The sequence below is a fragment of the Camarhynchus parvulus genome, chromosome 1 (genome assembly GCF_901933205.1).
Source record: "Camarhynchus parvulus chromosome 1, STF_HiC, whole genome shotgun sequence".
Taxonomy (NCBI): domain Eukaryota; kingdom Metazoa; phylum Chordata; class Aves; order Passeriformes; family Thraupidae; genus Camarhynchus; species Camarhynchus parvulus.
This window is the reverse complement of record NC_044571.1, coordinates 60,315,340-60,336,993: the sequence shown is the minus strand read 5'-3', so window position 1 is coordinate 60,336,993 and position 21,654 is coordinate 60,315,340. Positions and strand designations below refer to the sequence as shown.

The window sequence follows — 21,654 nt, the reverse complement described above, 5'->3', positions numbered from 1 at the left end:
CACTACGCTGGTGATCAGGTATTTGGTAAGTGTCCATAAAGAAAAGCAAGTGTCCTCTGGGAACTCAAGACTATGGACCGAAACTTCTTTAGACATTGGATGACTCAGGATTCAGATGTTGTGAAGTGGGCTCAAGAAGATGACTCAAAGTGACCATGGTGTACTTGTCAAGCCTTCCTCTTCCAGAAAACTTCTTGTAGAATACAGAGAGAAGGGTAGCTTGGTGCTCGAGATGTTGGTTATCACCTGTCAAGCTGCTCTGTGTGTCTCTTCACCTCAGAGGTAATACAGCTTGCCATCTGCAATGAGGGCTGTGCCCTCCTTCCCAGCACCTTGCACAGCTCCTCCAAACTTGACCTTCCCACACATCCCAAAGTGTGGGGCTACTGACTGACACACACACCCTGCCAATGAGTGATCATAATGGGAGTCTCAGACTCCAGCGCAAAATGAAATTTGCAGTGAGCTGGAGCATCAAGCACAGTTTTAGATGGTAAAACTGAATGAGGTCCAGTGGTCCTATCTAGTTATAATAGAATTACAGAATGGTTTAGACTGGAAAGGACCTTAATGATCCTCTAGTTACAATTTCCCTGCCATGAGCAGGGCTGCCACCTGCTGTATCTCCTAAGACCATCCAAACTGTACTTCTGCAAAGACTATCTTCCTCACTAATGAAAAATGCCATTACTGTAAAACTTACCCTGTTTTCAGCAGCACGAAAACACAGCTCATGTCCTTCCAGATCCTCCAGAAACATTTTTCCTTGCTGATTTTCCCCTGCTTGTATTGCTTCACAGTTCACCTATTTGAAAAACAAGCAGGCTAGCTAGAGGCCAGGGATAACTTCTATTGTTTGTATTTATAGTTGTGAACTTTGTGTCCTTATTTTTCTTCAGTCACATTTGTTCAGTCTCTCAAGCTGAAAACTCTTTGAAGAAGTCGCTGTGTCTTGCAAGATGGCTTTTTTGACATTGCAAATGCTCTGCAATGGGAGTGATGAAACAAATTACCTTAATATCCATTATTTTGACATGTTTTGATGCTTCTCTTTTTGCTGTTATCAAAAGGAACATTATATCATTTAAACCCTCATTTTCAAGTCAGGAAATCAGGATAATTGTTTTAGTAGAACTCAGATAGCAAGAAGGTTTGGGAGTAGGCTATTTCTCTGTTTTCATCTGCCTCACTATATCAATACATCAGCTACAGTTCAAAAACTGAAAAATTCTGCTGGTTAGACCAAAGTCTGGACAAACATCACAGAAATTCTGAGTTTTATGATCTATTTCTGAACAAATATAGAAGAATCTATTGGAAATATAAACTGTAGAAGTTCTGCTAGGAGGATGTATGGAAAATCTTTACATTTACAGGCAGGTTTTCTGTTATTATTTTTAGTGTTTGTCATTTGTTTTTCAGATACTACTTTCAGATTTCTTCAGGCTCTTGAGATAACGTACTGTTTATGCTTTTCAACTCAGTGTGTCCTCAGTATGCAAATTAGTAGACTGTCATTAGCATTAACTGTAATGTTATTAGGGCGTCAACTCATGAGAAATCCACAAGGCAGGTGTGCACTAGTAGAAATGATAGAAAATTATGAATTCTCCCTAATTTCCTCAATAAAGAAATACATTTGGAGATGTGGGGTGTTAGCTTTATTTCCTGGCCACTATGACATGATGTGGGTCATGAAAGACTACAATTACCCTGTATCATCTGTGAGGACTTCCTCTGCTTTGACTCCTATGGGCATTGATATGTATTAAGTTAAATGCAGTCACTGGGTACCAGCTGAAAGTGGAAAGATCAGTGCAGGTCAGAAAGAAGACACTCTCCTAACTATCCAAGGTAGACACCCTAGAAAAATAAATTGCTTGCTTCTTCTGAGACATCCATCAATGAATATGTCCTTAGATTTCAGTGGATTTCTAATCAGCCAGTCATTTCTTGTATTAAAGAGGGTGCCTTTTTGATTTGGATCTAGTCTGGATCCACTAAATGGAGTCTATTTTGCCGCTGAGGCTGTGCCAAATTGAATACAGCACTTCTGCCTCAGCACAAAGAAATCACACTAACCTCTTGGAAGTCTTTGAAATATCAGTGCAAAGGTTTCCCCCACGTATATATGTCTAATCTTCTTTCAGCTGCTTCTCTGAGGCTGGCAGGTATCATTTTGCATCCCTCAGTGAAAATGCTGTAAAGAGAATATTGAGCTGTTTTCCAGCTGTGTTTGTTTAGGTAGGAATATTTTCTTCTATTTGCAGCACAGGCAGCAAATAGGGGATTGTTGTCAGTTTTCTTTTGATATATATTCCTTGTATATAGTTCTTCTGTAAATGTTTTCAGCATTCACTGTCTTTTATCCAAAGATTTTTTTTAGTGTGCCTCAGAGAGGGATTTTGTAGATGAGTATCTGAACTACCAAATGTAAAATTTCTTGAGATGAGAAGAACAAAATTTTTTTCAACTAAAACTACATTCATCAGCTTTGTCAATGAACTCTTAGCAAAAATTTATGCAAAACTTGAAAAAAATTACTTTTTAAAATACAGATCCTCTTTCCCCCAAAATTGTCCTCTATGTTTAATTTAATATTCAATCAAGTGCCTTTCTCTATATCCTATATAATAAATCACATATCATTATATATAATGGTTGTAAATGAAATGTAATTTTAAAGAAATTATAGGATGTTTTTAGAATAGAATAGATGTTTTGCTTGGAATAAAAAGGGACATTGATATGAATTCAGAGTTATTTTAATCTTGGTTCACTAAAACATAAATATCTTAAAATTATAGTTATGTTAGGTCAACACAAAGAATGTGTCTGATTTTGTTTAAAACAGTTGCACAGTATTGAATGAGCTGGACACCCTGAGGTCTGTCAGATGTCTTCCTTTTGTCTTATTCTCCTTTTCTGTTGACCATTCTGTTCATACATATTAGGAACCAACTATTTTCAGCTTTAAATTAAATAGCAAAGTATATAAAAATTAGTTAATGTCATATAATTTATGGACTCTTTAATTAATTCATTTAAAAGCTAGTGTACCTTTAATACTGTTACACTGTTAGTACATGTGTTGCATCTTCCTTATTTAAGAACATATTTCTGCCTTGGACACTGTTGCTATTTGCTCTGAGTGATTAGGGTGATCACCCAAGTGTATAATAAGGTTGATAAGGCTCTGTACACCTGAGGGAATCCTGCCTATCAGAAATGTATCTCTCCTGTATTCTTATTATCTCATTTTAGGTGGTTTGGGATGTTTTCATTTTGTCTTAAAATAGATTGCAACATCTTCCAGGCACAGCCTTTGTCTTCTGGTGTGCAGAAAAGAGCAGGGCCAACTTCAAATGGAACTTCTTGGTAACACTGCAATGTAATTATTGTTATACAGGTTTTGATATTACATTTTACATATAATTATTTAAGTAAGGACATAATAGCATTCAAAGGTGCATCTCTGTTTTTGAACAGTAAAAACCTGCATTGCATTCCTACAGGGTAAATGGACAATTACCTTCATTGCTCCTATGTTTTGTGACTTGTTTCATTGGGATTAGTTATTTTTTAAACTCTTATAGGTTCATCACATAAAAGTTACTTGCTTTTGTCAGGTGTTGTGGCCCTTTTCATTTCTCCTATTTTGCTGACCCTGTAGCAGACATCTCTTGCTGTCTGTAGCCCCACTTAATAACCTGAACTCACCTAGGAGTACAGAAAGGAGAAGTTCTCCAATTAGGCTGTAGTGAGGCACAGAAAACAGTCAAGCAGCCTTTCCAAATAAGCCTCAGCTCAATCTGGGTCAGAGCCCACATTTCAGTGAGGGAATACACAGGCCTCACACCCCCACTTGTGCAGCAGCTCTCAGAAGTTTTTTGAGAGCTGGAATAGATGATGAGCAGCAGGTGAACTGATGCTCCCGAGTCGCTGTGGAAACTTGAGTACATCTCTGATGGTCTCTGTTCCTGTTCTCAGGGAGCTGAAGGGCAGGCAGTTGCTTGCTGGAATTTAGTGTTACATTAAAAGAAAAAAAAAAAACAAAACAAAAGGCATAAATTTTGTGAGGCTCTAATTGGTAGAAGTAAGAGGGTACAGATGACAGAGAGACTTTTCACCAGGGGCTGCAGTGACAAGACAAGGGGAAACAGTTATAAACTTAAAGAGGGTAGATTTAGATTGGATGTAAGGAAGAAATATTTTAGGATCAGGATGGTGAGACAATTGCACAGGTTGTACTAAATAATCTTTAGAGGTTCATTCTAACATAAACTATTTAATTTTGACTTGAGACTTTTTTTGGACTGATGTTTTTGTTTGCTTGGCCTCATGTTTATTTTTTAATCCTTTCTTTTATTATAGTTTGTTGGCTTTTACAAAAATAAAAACTGAAAAAAATACTTCATCCTCTTATTTGCCCATTGGACTCATCAGTGCAGTTTCTTGAGGGTAAATTTTGTCATGGAAGAATGATTGCATGCTTTTCAGAACAATTTAATTTGATGTAACAATACTGTAACTCTTGCTAAATCTTGCAGACATTCTGTAAAATATCCAAATTAAGCACAGTAACCAGTCCAAGTCTGTATTTGAATAGTAGCTGACTGTACTTTATTTTGAATAATGCATTTACACTACTTTGAAATTAGCAAAAATTATCTGAAATTAAGGTAGATTTGTCCTACCGAAGATAAAACATTTTTATTGCTAATGAAATATTGTGACATTCTACCTAATTGCTGGTATAATTTCACAAATGTGCTGAATCATGTTATCATGGGGAACAGGGGACTCTATCTACAGAAGGTCTAGTCAAGAGGTGCCTAGTATTAAATGGACTTAATATGCAATTTCATATAATTTGGAGTTTAACCATACTGCTGTTGTAGGTGGGCAAAAAAGAATTCTGTGATACCGAGCCTGAAATCATTTAATCAGGAATGTAAATCAGTTATGTGGTTCAGTTACCAAATGTTGATAAAACCGGCCTTAGTAGATTGTTGTTTTTTAATTACAGCTGCTTTGTAATGTTGTTGTGTCACCAGGTTCCAAGAAAGAAAATAGCATGGTATGGCAGTTCGCTATGCCAAATGACCACTGCTCCTGCCAAATATAAATAATACCAGGAGGGGGTTCTTCTATAGGATGATAGCCACATCCCTAATTAATGAATGCCACCTTTCCCTATATGTATTTATGTTCAGATAATTTATTTAAATAATGTTTCTACTACATGCTTTATAGCCTTCTGCCTTTTGCTACACAAATTTTAGCTTATATTGCAAACTGTGCAAGTCATTTGGCAAATGTAATTTCCATCCCTGCATACTAATCGATTTCTTCACAAACACCTGCTATCAGTTATGATAATAAAAATGCCATTCTAAACTGAAAAGGGGCCAAATGGAGCTTCCTAAGGAAATGACTTAAGTGTCTTTCAATGCCTTTAATGTAGTAATGCTCTTGTGGTGCCAACACTTTTTTCAGCATTTAAATTTTATATATTTTTTTTCTATTACATCATTTTTCTGTCTAAATGGTTCCTCATAACTGTTGCTGTGAAGTAGTTCATAGCAAGGCTGGAGAGAAATTTCTGTGTTTCCTCTCACATGGGACTAAATCCAACAACTCTGCATTGGGAAAATTCCTTAGCACAGACCTGATCGGGACATCTGGCCACTGTGCAAGTATAAATACTAAATGTCTGTATCAGTTCCTATAACATCACTGGGAAAACATTGTAAAGTTGGTGAGTGCCTTGCCCTTGGACTGCATGCCGGTTTCTTCCTAAAATATAAGCCTAAATTTAGCATCCAGATTGCAAGTAGCATTTGAATTATCCAGGGTCACTTTATGGCTTCTTCCATCCCAGGAAATAACCTTCCAGCAACAATCCTTGCCAGAACCTAATCATTTTCAGCTCTGCTCGGTCTTGTCTCAGCTCCGAAATGTCTCACTGGCGTTCAGCTGTATTGTCATCTCTCCAGACAATGTCCTCTGTATTATTTGAAAAGAAATAACCCATTTCACTGATTTTTTTTCACATTTTCATTTTCTCTTAGCCCTAGCCGCCCAAGCATATGCGCTAAAGGAGGAGAACGATAGTCTCCGATGGCAGCTGGATGCTTACAGGAATGAAGTGGAGCTCCTGAAGCAGGAGAAAGGACAGCTCTTTCGAACAGAAGAGAGCCTTACGAAGGACCAGCAGCTGCAGTTCCTACAGCAGACAATGCAAGGCATGCAGCAGGTATTACTGAGGAAGAAAAGGTCTTCTATTTTAGAATAGTGGTACCATGGGGCTCTGCTCTACTCAAGACTATTCATTAAGGTCCTGATTTCTTTTCAGAAAATCACAGGGAAAAGGGAGAAGAGTTTGGGGATATATTTAGGCATAGTCATTTTAGGAATTCATAGACTGCAAACCCATTGATCATTCAAGAAAATTCTTTATGCATTTGCTAGTTATGAGCAAATTGCTCTGTTTCTCTTCCCACTTAATCCAACTGGCCCTGGTATTGCACAGAAATGTTTTTAAAATTGTCTAATGTATCATAATCAATGCTCTGTGGTATTTTCATTTGCATTCATCTGCATCTTTTTTTCTGCTGTTGTTTGAGAATGACTGAGACATCAGCATGTCCAGACTACTCTCCTTAACTTGCAAATTGTTAGCAACATCAGTGCTATTTCCTGAGCTATTATCATTTATGCTGACCCATGGATATAACCTTTTCATTCAGACAGTTTTTAAGTGGTTTAGTGCAGCAAAAAAGCTTTTTCTCTGACACCAGTCAACGAGAAACTGCACTGTCTCCCTGCAGGGGCAAAGGGTGTCAGTTTATCATAATTATTATCGCTTATTTGTTAGTGTGCTGCTGACACTGTGCTGGGTAAGTCTTGGCAAGCACATCCAGCCTGCTGCCATTGTGTTGTGTGACGTGTGCACTGACTCACGAGCAGCCCTCACCCAGCATGCCTGCGTGCAGCATCTTCCCTGCCCAGGCACTGGTGTTCAGCTGGTAGGTGACACACCTCAAGGGCAGTGGCTCAACACAGAGCTGGGCTGTGCTCCCAGCTGGAGTGGAGCTTCTCAGCCTGGCACTGCGGAGGTTAAGTTTGCTTCCTTCGTCTGTAGCACCGCTCACACCCCTCTGTCACCCCTGGTTATTCGATTCTAGGAGGAGACAAGTTGTACCCACTTCCAGACTGTACTAAGCTGCTTTTGTATGGTAAAACCCAGGAGATACTCATTTACATACGAGCTGCCTGGTTGGGTTAGGAATTGCACAGCTGTCCTGGTGCCCATCGAATCCAGCGAGTCTGCCAATCCCAGCTAACACCCAATAACAGAGCACAAGGCAATCTTACACACATTGATATCAACACAAGCCCCTTTAAGCCTGGAAATTTTTACAAAATCAGGGTGATTTATTGTATGGTGGAATAATTCTAACCAAAATACTTTAAAAGTTGAAAATAAGTAATCGATAATTCAGGAATGAAATCTTTCCCAGACTTCAAATTAAGTCATTACTCAGAAGTACTTAAGGTTTCTATATACTTTAGATAAGCTTGAGGTCTGTTCATGATCTTATCCTTATATAAATGGGTTCTTAAATATCACTGGTTTTAATAAATTTAACACCATATGTAAAGATTGTACTGTATTTAATCCTGGTGCTAATTCTCCATTAAAAATAGTGAAAAAGAGGTATAAAATACGACTAAATAAAAATTCTGGAGCCCTAGCACCCATTTGGCATTATTATAATTTTCTGTCTGGGGTCTGGATGAAGTATAATCAAGTCTGTAGAATATAAATAGATTTTTATTGAACTTCAAGCAAATGCTAATAATGCAAATCAATAACACAGAGTTACTGACTTATCTCTCTGTTCAGCTGGCCATGGACACTGCAGTCCCTACTCCTCTGAAAGTTCCTGTGTGCGTGACAGTTTTGCTGTGAGGTTCTCAATTTTTCTAGTTTGCCATCTCAGGGTCAGACCTACTTGCTCCCAATGGGATATAATTAGAGATGGCCCAAGGAGCTGGAGAAGACACTGCAGATAATCCAGTCTGACAATATGCTGAGGAGAGCAGCAACACAGAAGCAAAGGAGGTGAAGTTCAGAATATTTGGTGGGAAATTATCAGTCAATTAAGGAGCTGGATGATGGTTTTGGATTTCAGTAATTAGCCACACTCATGACATTCCATAACCTTTGTGATTTTCATGTAGTTAATGCATGAATATGTAGAAATAAACCTTTGATTTAGGTAGACTCAGTTTTATCTCAGCTTGGTTTTGTCAGTGTTGAGAGATGACAACCTCAGCTGAAATCTGCCAGTGTAGCAGGTGCTCAGCATCTATGGAAATCAGTCTCACTATGAAATATTAAATATATATCCAGGACTTGAGTATAAATAATTTAACAAGAAGACCTGTATTCCCTTTTATCCTTTTGTATATATTAAAATTAATTTCAGACAAGGTAAACTGAATGCCACTGAATTCCTGAACCCTTCATATATGTCAGCATTGAAAAACATATTTCTCCTTCTTCTTTTCTCCTCATTCTCCCCTACTCTTTCATACACTTCTTCTGACTCTGAAAACTAGAGAACAAGCGATTTGAGCTGCAGCCTGAAAAGCAGATTTATCTGAGAAAAATTAGATGCATTTTCAGAATCAAGACATTTTTTGTAAACATATTTGGTGCCAAACAATAGCAAATAACACACCACCAATGTATTTTTAATGTACTTCTACCATCTGGATGTTTTTCAGGATTCTTCCCTGTGTTTGCAGGACTGATGAAATGAATGTTTATTTTCTCTTCCATCACTCCCACTGATCTAAAGTAGCATCAGGAAAATCACACAGATGTTTGCTTATGAAGTGTACCTTATGGGCAGTAGTAGCAACCTCCTTATTTGCTGTGTCTAAAAAAAGAAAATCCTTTGGACTAATGACATTGAACTTATGGGTTTTAGTCAACTTCCTCCATAAAACTGTGTCACAGTTTAATTTCATACCCACTGTGAGATCTCAAACAAATGGAAATAATGTCTTGTATCCATGGTAACAAATGAGATACACTTTACCTGATTTTGAGATGGAAATTGAATTAACTTGTCACTGCTGCATAGGTGGTATTGCCTTCAATTTATTTCTATATGAGAACACACATACCAAGACGATCGCTTTTTGAATGGCTCTTTTTCCAGCAGTGTTTGGTATGCTCTAAAAAAACTCTGTGATCACAAGAAAGGATGTTTTAGTTGTAACTATTTTTGCAGCACTTCACAGCACAGCTGTAAGAATTTTTTTAATCTTGCCTCTCTGTCTGAAATGTTTCATCAGATACATGACTATAGGTAATGCAGAAAATATCACCTAGAAGTGTTGCTTAATGGTTGAAATTATAAGCCTCAGTTTTCAGTGGGTATATAATTTCTCCAAATTTTAACCATTTAGTTTTAGCATATTACATGTGGAATGGCAAGCAGAATTCTTTTGAAAAAAATCATCAACATAATCTTTCAGCCATTCCAAGAACAAAACATGAAAAATATACTTTCGTTGTATATTGTCCATCAAATATAATTTTTGAAGAAATGCTCTTGCCACCTTTATTTGCCACCTTGCTTTGAAACCAAGGCTCAGAATTTGACAGTGAGTCTCTATTGAATTAATGATGTGGTTCCCAGATCCTTTATACAATCTGTCTGAAAGTGATAGTCTTAGCAAGCCTTTGAAAAAATGTCAGTTTTCCACAAAGATGACACTCATTAGCATGTCTTCGAGTAAATTTTAGATTTTTACTGGTCATCCAGGATTGTTCATGAACCACTTCCACATCAGTGCAATGTTTTAAGCCTCAGGTTAATCCTGTGCCTACAGAGCACATGCCCTTTAGCATGATTCTAATTTAACAAGTTAGCTCTACCTTTTTTTGTCAGGCTTAACTGGCCAAGGTGTGGGGCCATGCTTGTACAGCTGTGCTGATTCCTGAACTGGTACATTTGCCAATGGGATGGATATTTTGCATGGTGCTTCACTGCATCATGTAAATGTAAGATAATGTTCTTTCCTCTCATAACTCCCCGAGCACTATGGGCTGAATTTAGCTCCTGCAGGCAAGGGTGTCATCCACAAATCCCCATTTAAACCGTGCTCCATAAATGTTATGTCCAGGAAACGTATACTAGTGCCTACAGTTCTGCTATTGCACATGCTGAGATGTGCCGATTAAGAGGCACCTCATTGCTCCCATCCCCTGAGGGGCCTGAATCACTGGCTGGGCTTGGGATCATACTCCTAACACAGAGTGACAGCGCAGGCTCCCCTTTGCTGGCAGGGGTGCATTAAAGCCCAGCCATGGGGTTATTGCAGCAGCAGGGGATGCGCCGCAGTGCCTCTCTTGAAATTAGTGCTCAGGCTGGAAAGCCAGAACAAAGGGAACAGTCGTGTGTGGTGGGTGTAGGGCTGACAGAAAGGCTGACACACTGCTGGGAGTGCCACCAACTCAGCTCAGCGTGTCTCAGCAGGAGATTGAACATATTCTGGCCCTGCTGATGACCCACATGGGTGTCTCTCTGATGCAGTGTGATAAGAGTCCACTTTTGTCTTCTCTTCTTTTTCTCCCTGGACAGTACCAATTTAATGTGAATTGCAATGCAGATTGTGAACCTGAACACTCAGAAGTCAGGAGCTGCCAGAACCACAGCCTGTGTGTTTTGCTTTGTATACCTCAGAGACTCTTCCCCATTTGGTGCCGCAGGCAGAGAGTACACAGTCAATCATCACCTGTTCAGTACCTCCCTGTCCTTGCTGTTCAATATGCAGCTCAAGGTCTTTCTGCAAAGGCCACATTGCTCCTGACATTTCCTACCTACTGAGGAGTCTCTTTTGCAGTTTACTAATCATTTAACATGTAAAATAAATAGCATATGCATCTGAGACTGATACATCTCTTTAAAGAGCTCTGATAAATGCCAGATGACTAGCAATCATAAAATCACAGAATTATTTTGGTGATAAAGGACTTTTAAAATCAACAAATCCAACAATTAACCCAATACCGCCCAATCCACCACTAAGCCATGTCCCTAAGCACGGCATCTACATATCTTTTAAACACCTCCAGGGATGGTGACTCCACCACTTCCCTGGACAGCTTTTTTGCCTCATCAAGTTCCAAAATTTGACAACCCTTTTGGTGGAGAAATTTTTCCTAATATCCAGCCCTACGCCTCATTTCAGGCTTTCAGTGTTCATGCAGGGTAGGACTGTTTTGTCTGTGATATGCCTCACTTTTGTGCTTGGGAGGGTAGGAATTGCTGTTGGAGTGCATTGCAGCTCCCTCTTTACACTCCTTGCTCCCTCAAAGGAGGGTGGTCAGGGTACATCCTTGGTGGTGCAGACTGTGGGGAGCACACATTTTCCACAGTACCATCACTGGGAGACAGATTACAACACTCTTATCTAATTGAGGTGTCACAAGAGGCATCTATCAGCTTTTTCAGCAAGACCATGTACCTGTAAAATATAGTAATTCTTCTGAGTAAAAAATCCAAAGGTAACTAGTGTTGGCTTCACTATGCTGCCTTTGAAATTAATTGGATTTCTACCATCCCCAGCCATTAGAGCAGAGCCAATCCATTTTCAGATGGAGCTAGCAGTTTTTTCTACAAGAAAAGATGTCATTTCTCAGGTCTTTCCTTCACCTTTTTTCATAGATTTTTCTCATACAAGTAGTAGAACTGAATAGTCCCATGGTCCACACTCCTTCAGTGGGAGCAGGGACAAAAAGGACATTTCTGTGCAGGAGATTGTAACAGACAGGAGGGCAGGGCATCATGAGGCTTTTTTTCCTCATCAATCTTTTAACCAATCTACCACCTATTAAGTCCCAATAAGGCTCAGCTGGCATTGAGGTCTGCAGGTCTCAGATCCTTCACATGTGTTGTTAACTGTCACAGCCACTCCTTTCTCTCACATACAAACGTTCTGAAATGTCAGAAGCCACAGACGCAGATGCTGGTGGCTGAAAATTGCTGAATCTGGTGCTGTGTAAGTGCCATGGCCATTATAACAATGATATACCTTTAAATATACAGGTTCTAGTAGCAGTTTAGTGCTGAAATTAAGATCATTGTTGAATAGATGGAGCATGTTATGGCTATATTTATTAATATAGCCTAAGTGCAGAGGAGATTTGTAGCCTTTTTTTATTTCATCTACCTCTTGCTCACCAAACACATATTCAGCATACAACCCAACCAATGTACTAATGCACAAGTATAAACTCGTTCTTCTCCAAAGCAGCATTAAAGAAGAATAAATAAAAGAGATTAAAAAAATCCCTTTTATTTGCACTTTACCTGGTAAATAAACAGACCAGAATAATTATGTTGGAAATGTTTTTAATTGCAGTATGAATTCCAGTTAGATCTTTTTCTTTTTTTTTCCTGTAAAAATGACACTGGAGTAGTAATGACAGTACTGATAACCTTAGAGGGAAGGGGTACAAGTTAAATTTGAGGGGCTGGACCCAACATCCAGATGTTCGCATCTATGCCTGTTCCTACTCACCCAGTGGCTGATATTTGAAAACCGGTTAAGAAATATATGATCTCCCAGGAGAGAGACAAATGTTCCCATAAGTGTTGTCTTATCTCATCTGGGCTTTTCAGAGCTCTTTACAGTCCAATCCGTGTTTAAACTTCCAGAAAACACTTACTCTTTTGATTATATTAAAAAAAAATAAAAGGAGCAGCTGGCAATTAAGTGCTATTTATTTACCAGATCTCAGACAAGCCAAATGACTTCTCTTCTCTGTTTAACAGCCTTTCTTTATTGAAAGTAGTGTTTGATTTCCCACTTCTGCAACCACCACTTCAATAATATTAGGGGAGTGTAAATAAGGTCCCACAGATACTTTAGGCACCATATTCCCAACAGCTGTTCTGGTTGTAAGATGGAAGAGAGTAGCATCTTTTTTCCTGCTGGTGCTGGTAAAGCTAGACTGAGATTGGCAGCAAGAATAAACCCTTCATAGAGAAATAATTGGGTGCACACATTTTATTTACAATATTAAATAAATCAACTAGTGTGTTCATTAACATGCTTGTGTAGTCTGGTGGTGGTAAAGGACAAATCTTTTAAGTTTTACAGTCCAGTGATCTTACATGAATTTTTAAAAAGATCCTAAATACTAGCATTGGCTTGCTGATTAGAATTTCCAATTGTGTTTGATGCTATCAGTGCTAAGAACTCTGTTTCCATTACAAGGAATTGTGTTTCAGTGGAAATTACACTGGGTAAATTGATTCTCTTCCATAATATTGTTCTTCTAATTAAATTTTTATTCCCCATCAAAATAAGTAAAATATTTTTTTCTTGAATGGGAAATCAAAATTTAGAAGATCTGTTTTGCTTTGTTGAGAAAAGGCATGCTGTATCATGCTCATTTTCAGTCCCATGGAAGAAAAGATGGGATCACACTGCTCAAGTGCCATTAGCTGGTGAGGAGTTACCCACAATGGCCAGTGCAGGTGAAAGGCTGGAGAAGATGCTGTTGTTATGTCTAGATGATCACATCTTTCTTTGACTGTGCATCTTGCAAGGTGCCAACTTGTTGCCTTGTAGGACAGATATGAGGGCAGGGGGAACATGATACTCGTTTGAGATCAGCCCTCTTTCTTTGATCAGGATCAGGATCTACTCACCTACTGTCAGTAAAGTCAGGGCTATGTGCTATCCCAATCACCTCATTTAGCAAAGAAAGGAGGGAGCTTTATTGATGAGGTACAGTGGGCTTTTGTCAGGCTTCTCCCCTTCACAGGCCATCATGAAAATAAAGGACCTTGCTTAATTTGCTGTGAAACCCATATCCCAGAGAGGGATCCCTGATGCCATAGAGCTAAGTTCTTGTTAGTATATTTAAATTCTGAGATGAAGGATTCATGCTGTAACGTCCCTAAGGACTTGGTCTTTTCTTCATTTGCTGCAAAAGTCCATAGCTGACTGAGGACAACTTGTCTTTCTTGATGAGTAACAGGTCTACTCGAAAATTACTTGGCAGAGGAAAGCTGTAGACTGTCTCTTAAACTGTTCATCACATCACTCATGTTCTCCTTTCCTCTGCTGCCCAGCCCTTAACACTACCTCTTGTAGCTGATGTGGCTGAATTGCTAAGCCTCACAAAAAAAAAAAAAAAAAAAATTGAGAGCTACTTCTCTGATATCTATCAGCTCTTCTCTAGAATCCCATAAAAACTGAAGTCAGAAGGTACATCTGAAGGTCAGGTACACCTCTCCTCAAAACAGGGGCATCTCTGGAGTCATCTCAGTTTTGTTCAGGACCTTGTCCAGCTATGATCTCAGTACCCCCAAGGATGGAGACTCCACAGCTTCTCTGAGCCGTTGCTCAAGAGGTTGGCTACCCTCACTGTGGAATATTTTCCTACTGTGTTATAAAAAAAAAAAATTCCTGCTGTGTAATAAAAAAAAACCAAATAGACCTGCTGTCTATTTGTCCTCAACTTTTACTCAAGAAAACCACCACCTCCATAACCTCCCTCTAGGTAGTTTCAGTGTGTCTGTGTCCATCTGTCTTCTATTTTGCTTTATTTCTTAGAATACATGCCTGCCTGCAACTACTGTGAGCACTGTAGAGCTGCAGCAGGACCTCTGGAGTCTGTCTAATAGCAGGAGAAGGGAAACATGGCATCACCTCCCTAAGGAAGCAGCTGGACAGATTTGTTCTTTAGTGCCACCACATGCCACATTTCCCCATCAGGTGTGTGTCCAGCTCCTCAGCCCCCTCTGAGGTGGTTAACCTGCAGAGCAAACATGTTCAGCATGGTCTTTGCCTCTGGCTAGAGAGCCAGGGAAACTCACTGTGCAGGTGAATGCCCATCAAGCAGGAGCTGGGCTGTTCATCCACATGCAGCTCTTTCCCAGCCCTCTTTCATCATTGGAAATCCTATTTTCCATCCAAATAATGCCATCCATACAGCCAGGGACACAGCCAGTCCCTGAGAGCAGGCAGGGATGGGAAATGTTGCACTATTACACTGTGGTTCTTTTTAATCCCTTAAAAAGCCCAAACCCACAGCCATACTCTTTATTTTAATAATGCCTTGCTGCAACATGGCTAACTTCCTTGAGGGCTCATTTCTAAAGCTTCTTTGACTTGTCTTTCACATTCTCCTGTTTCCTTGGTGATTTGTCAGGCCTCATCAGCGTCTTGTTACTAATGCATATTTGCTCAGCTGGGAAGTCACTTTCTCATTATTCAAGCCTGCCATGTGCTGGCCATTTGTGATATGAAATCTTGTCTTGCAAAAAGAGAAAGACACTCTTCCAGACAGGCCATGGGAGTACTGGGAGAGGGATTTGTATTTTTATTTTGCAAATGGTTGATTTCATTTTAATTCATTTTTTTCTTTTCCTCCTACCTAAGGAAGATTCTGAAAGGAAACATTTACCACCCTTCCCCTCTGTATTTGTTAACATCTTCTAAGAATATCAAAACATTAATTTCCTTGCGATTTTTCTCATTTTCCATTTGGCAAACTCTTAACTTCTTTTTCTTTATATAAGATGAACTTAGAAAAGATGGAACAAGGTTTTACTTGGGAAAAAAAGGAAAAATATAATAAAACATCATAAATTGCTATCATAAGTGAGTGCTTTAATTTTTAGGTGAACTCTGCAGTCATTTGAATGCCTGTGGTTTCATACTTTTCAGGTCTCTGATTCTCATGTAGTTTTGGGGCAAGTGTTTCGCACAAGTGAGTTCTGCTTCCCAGGGTTCCTGTTTTACATCTATGCCTTGGTGTCTTTTGGGCTGAAAAAAAGTAGCATTAATTGGGACACAGCCTGCCTGTTTGAGACACATAAGTTCTCCCTTCTTTTTAGGCACTTAATGAATCTATTGTTCTTGTATAGGCATTTATTTGCTATAGATAATAAGTGGAGAGTAATATGGATATGTTTCTCCTACGCAATATATGAGCAGGAGAATCCAGTTTGCCTGAGTTCACTGAGTGTTGAAAACGACCATTCAACTGAGTTGGCTCAGTTAAGCTGTGTAAGTAAGAGCATCCCTGTTTGACTGATACACTGATTTCAGAGACCTTTAACAGAGGTCATCTCTGGACATCCTGTATCTACTCCATAAATGGGAGAGTTTGCCTCCTTCCTGTGGCTGAACAGACTGGATTTGCTGAAACTGCCTGCACAACCTGTGATCAACATCAGTGCTCCCACCCCAGAGATGTTCTTTTGTCTGCTCCTCCTTACTGCCCTTTCTTTAAGATCTTTGTAACCTTTTCATACTTCATTTCAAGCAGCTGTAGAGAAGATCATAAACAAAACAGCAGGGGCAGGACCATTCAGCAGTATAACTGCTAAACTTGTGTCAAATGCTGCTTTCACTTTTCCATTATTCTGTCAGCCTTACAGCATCCTAAGTACAGCCTCAGGCCCTGCGGTCGCTTCTGATCTGCCTCCTTTTTCTTTACATGAAAACTTGTTGGTTTCATGCTGGAAATCATGCTTTCCTTATGGAATCCTTGTCTGTCCAACTGGGCTTGGGATGCGACCACACTTCTAGGTATGTCCATATTTTATATTCAAATCCACGCTGCCTTTTGGGGAGCAATGAAGAACTGTGGGCAAGGAGGAGGAGAGGAAAGAGAGGGAGTATTTCATGGCTGCACAGTGCTACACAGCAGCAAGCTATTAGTTTCCCTTTAGGACTCCCCATATATTCTGAGGCAGTGTGTGCTGCTCAGTTGTTAGCATTCTTGGCCACACTGGCACTGCATTGTACACAGCCTGAGTAATTCAGCTGGCTTCAATAATGCCATCTATATTTAATGTTTCAGAAGCTGTGAAGATTGGTTTAAGATGGTAATTTTCTGTCTGTGCTTTTGAGATCTATGCAATATGGGTGGTACTGAACTGTCTCTGGCAGAGATTCAGCATTGGAGTGAGAATGTGGGGGGAAAAAAATCAAAATAAAACACACACCCTCTTTCACCCCACATATTGAAATTAGCTACCTACTTATTATGTACACAAAGGATTTGGTCCTCACTAAAGAAAGAACAGTGATATCTACCATTTCTATGCAGACCAGTTCCAGAATTGCCGCTGGCAGCAATGTCTTGCATTTTTTGAGGCGGTCTAAAATGCATTGATTGATCTCTGGACAGGCAACGAGGATGTTAATTCTTTCTGGCTTTCCCATCTCCTCTCTGGAAATACCACTAAGAGGATATTAGTGATGTCTGCCAGTCTGATCTGGTCCCTACTACACAGCTCCATCTCCTAGGGTCAAGCTGGCAGCCATGGTGACAAATGCTTTTGGTTGCATATAGACCAGCTGAGCTTCCAGGCTGCTACTGGTGGAGCTCTGCAGGTGTCTGTCTTCAGGATCATCAGAGCTGTGATGAGCTCTGTGATGTGCTTTTCCGCTTCCTGACACTTGCTTTTTGGTTCAGGGAAAAGACACTTCCATAACACACAGACCCAAAGAATTGCACACTGGGGACATGGAATAAAACAGAAATATGAGCCAGGTATTTCCTGGCTGTATAGCCATGAAATCAATTCTTTGCCTGATAAAACTGGTTAACTTCTATCTGAATGCTGTGTCACAAAGCTGGGAGCATCAGGGCTTAAAGGGAATGGCCAGAGATGTGAGACAAGATTGAAAGAACAGACACTTGTATAGCTGTGGTGACCATCAGTGTAGTAGGTCGGTTTCCTACACAGGGAAACTCTGGCAGGAAGGCTGTGTGAGATGGCAAAGTTGGTGGAACAGTATCAGACAGCATAATTATTGAAACCAAGGATATTTTTTTATTTTGATTGATTGTGGTATATAGTTGCAAGAAATTTGAAGGGCGAAAGAAATATCTATAGGATCAATTTTTAATAGGTAGATTTATGTATGAAAAACAAAGTAATTCTGAATAATTAATACCTACATCTTGGCATCATTCTTTATAATCTTTATGGAAAACCTGTCTGTTTATAAGCAGGTGTGACAGCAGTCCCTGTTATGAAACTTGTCTCATTTCTGACAGTGTAAGATCCTTTTCCGATTTGCTTCTAACTTTGCCAAACATCACGTGTTTGTGGTGAAATTTTTCAGGCTATTCATCTGTCTTAAGCTGATATTTTTTTCAATCACATTTATTTCTTTATTTCCAAAATGAGACTAAAGGAGAAAAATATTCTGTTTGACAGGTATAACTCCTTGTTACAACTTCTTGGTTGCAGCATCAACCACGCAAGAAAAAGAAATATGCAAACCTGACCCATGCAAAATTAGCAGATTTTGCAGCTTTTAGAGATAAATATGAAGGAGAGAAAAAGAAAGTTAAACCCCCAAGGGATGGCTCCAACTTTTAAATAATTTTGACATCTCTGGAGGTTGAATGGGAAGTTTCCAGTCCTGTGAATGAAAAACCTTATGTATGAATGGGAATAGGATATCTTAGTTACTCTGCTTTGCATGCCTGTGAAAATAGGACACATTTACTGTCTTTGGAGCCTATACACACACAGTAAATCTTCAATAGTTGACAGTTTGACCACTAAGACTGCTAGAAGGTTTTATCTCATATCAGGCGCTTTGTAGTTCATATTCCAAATAGAATGCACACTCTTTTACCCCAGGGAAACTGAGAATGTTGAATATTTTCCTGGGATTTCTATTCCTCGCTGGTCCAGAGCCAAGTACAAAGATGCAGAACATCACATCTCCCTCTCTCTTTCTCTCATGCTCTCAGTGTCTTCCACACCAATTCCTCCCATGCTCAGACAGTTTTGGAAAAATTGCCTTAAACACAAAACAGGAAAAGTCAGGGTCAAAAGAAGAGATATATAATTAGACTAATTCACAGTGGGAGATCACAGTGGGAGATGTGAAAACAAAACAGTGGAAGTTTGTGAGCTGATCCACAATAAGTGAAACATGGCCATGGAAGAACCACGGGGAGAGGGTGGGTGGGATAGAGAAGAAGGTTTAAGTTCAGTTGTGTAGACAAGTTCAACCCAAGAGTCAGTCTTGGTTTCCTCTTTGTAACAGTTGCTCACTAGTGAAAGATTATTCAGGATCAGGACGAAATGAAAACTCACTTGTGATCTTCCAGATGTGATTTTGTGTTGTTCAAAAGGATGGCCTGTAGGGCTTTTACCAGAAGCTGGAGTAAAATTCTCTCAACCAAGATGGAGTCTGGCCACACTGGTGAGACATAACTGCTCAGAGAAGATTCTGAAATGGGGCCAAAGACTCCTTTCTCATGGTATGTTCAGGTGTGTGAGGTCAAACAGGTTGCAGCTGCAAAGGAGAGGAAATCTCACCAGCTGCTATTAGGTAGGTGACAATCTGCTTATCACAATGCTTCAGCTAGTGACCATTGAGAGGGCTTATGGCATCTTTCTGGTGTCTTGTGTTCTCTGCTTCTCTTCTGAGGACTAGAGTCCATTCTCTCTAAATTGCAGGCATCAGCTAGAGCTATCCTAGGTGAACCTTAAAGGTATGTTATAACCTAAGTGTACATGGGGTGATGAGATGGTCCCTTCTGCATGGGAACCTGCATGGGAATCAGTGTGTGACCCATGGCAGTGCACACAAATCCAGTTTATCTTCTGGAAATGTGGGAGGTAGTATCCAACAGGCAAGGTGAACACATCCCTGTTGGAGAAATGCCAAAGCAGAGTTTCCCACAGAAGAGCTGGTTGGGTATGAGCCTCAGTGGAAGAGACCTATTTATTTCATAGAAAAATCTTGAGATTCAAAATGATCTTGTGCTGTGGTAGAGTGAAAACACATACCAGAATGTCTCTTGAGGGCTCCCAGGGAGCAGTCCAGGCGGCATGATCCATCAAAAAGCTAACCAACTCTGCTGGACTGTAGAGTGTGTGAGATATAATCAGACATATACCCACGTGTATTTTTACTTCAGTGGCTGAATTAATCCATCATACTGATGTTCACTTACAACAGAAACACACTACCAATAACTCCACCAGTCCCTGAAATCTGTTTCCAAGTCACTCTGAAAACAATGCTGACACCATGTCCTTTGATGCCTGGGACTTCCAGTGCAGTGGAACAAGGCCAAGACTTTTTTTTCTAGGTTTGCTGTCTGTAACTTACCAAGAGGCTGAACACCTGCATCATCAGTTTGAGTCAGCCACCAGCCCTAAGCACAACCATAAACTAAGCTTTAGATGTAGGTACATGGTTAAATCAGTAATGCATGTTAGTAAAGCAATTAGTAGTTCAATTACTCCTTTAAAAGCAATATGTTGCCCCAGAAAATCACAGTTTCCTTTCTTATTCACTGAGAGGAAACACATAAACTCTTTTCTTAACCTGTTTGTCTGCTCTTGCTCTTCATCATTGTCTAACATTCTTCAAAAATCAAAATCTTATATGCAAAAACATATAAGTATTTCAGAATTAAATCTACTGACCTGCTCCTGACAGTCACAATAAATCTATACAGAATCTAAAGCTAGCCAACACCAGCGGACGTGGGCTTTCAAATATGCACCTTCATCTCAGAATTCTCTTCATAAAAATAGAATTTTGGTCATAGCTTTTTGTTTTGACAGTAGATCAGCAGTCTCCCTGGCTAAAATATTGATTGTAGGGCATCAGTCTTCCTGATCTAATAAAATATCGCAGCACAAGACAAAAAAAAATTTAAAAAAGGGGAAAGCTTTTGTCTTCTTGGCAAGTCAGTCTGAAAGCTTTCCAGAATATTGCTTTACATAGAATGAAAATGGCTGTGGGCCAATGACTAATTATATTAAAGGGCTGTGCTTTTAAATTATTTATGTACCATAGTGTTTACCCCAGTCTTATTAAAACCACCCCATATACTTCTACAAATAAGATTTTGGTTCAGACGAATGTGACAGTCATTCTGTGGGTGACATACTGTACCAGGAGTTTCTGCTTTAATGTAACAAATAGCTTAATGCACATTAACAGATGCATTACTCGTGGTGCACTGCCGCAGAAGGAGATGCAGATGAAAACAATTTACCTCTGGTCCATTTAGACACAGCAGATTATGCAACAATAATAAATGTAGGAGCAGACTGCAAAACATTGTTTGAAATTAGGATTTGTCAAACTGGGGATTTTAAACTGCTTTGGATCCGGACGAGGCTAACCAGAAACTTCTTTTGTTTGTGCAGCAATTGCTGAGCATACAGGAAGAATTAAATAACAAAAAGTCTGAACTGGAGCAAGCAAAGGAAGAGCAAACGCATACACAAGCAATGCTCAAAGTCCTGCAGGAACAGGTGAGTGATTTTGGCAGGAGAAAAACGCTGGCTTAGGCATGCTAAGGGGAAGGAAGGCAAAACCATTAGCTCTGAAAGTCTCATGGCTTTACCTCCAAAATCTGTAGGAGTCTGACCACAGAATATGTTGTGAGCAAGACCTAACCTTATGTGTCCTGTCTGTCTGCTCTGATTAGGCTAACAGAGTTTCAGATAATAGAGTGAAAATGGACCCTTACTTAATAATATCCAATATTGGATTTCATGTCTTGAGTAGTATTTCCTCTTATGTATTCTACATAGGTATCAGTGATAA

The 21,654-nt window shown here is 39.6% G+C and overlaps 1 protein-coding gene across 9 annotated transcripts in view; it reads left to right on the top strand.

Moving 5' to 3' along the window:
* Window positions 1–21,654, top strand: part of ENOX1 (ecto-NOX disulfide-thiol exchanger 1) — a 362,160-nt gene that overhangs the window by 312,761 nt on the left and 27,745 nt on the right. For all 9 annotated transcript variants that reach the window (XM_030971239.1, XM_030971057.1, XM_030971146.1 and 6 more), the window contains 2 exons: window positions 6,075–6,259; window positions 21,252–21,359. In XM_030971239.1, the coding sequence (XP_030827099.1) occupies window positions 6,075–6,259; window positions 21,252–21,359 (293 nt within the window). The remainder of the gene's footprint in view (window positions 1–6,074; window positions 6,260–21,251; window positions 21,360–21,654) is intronic.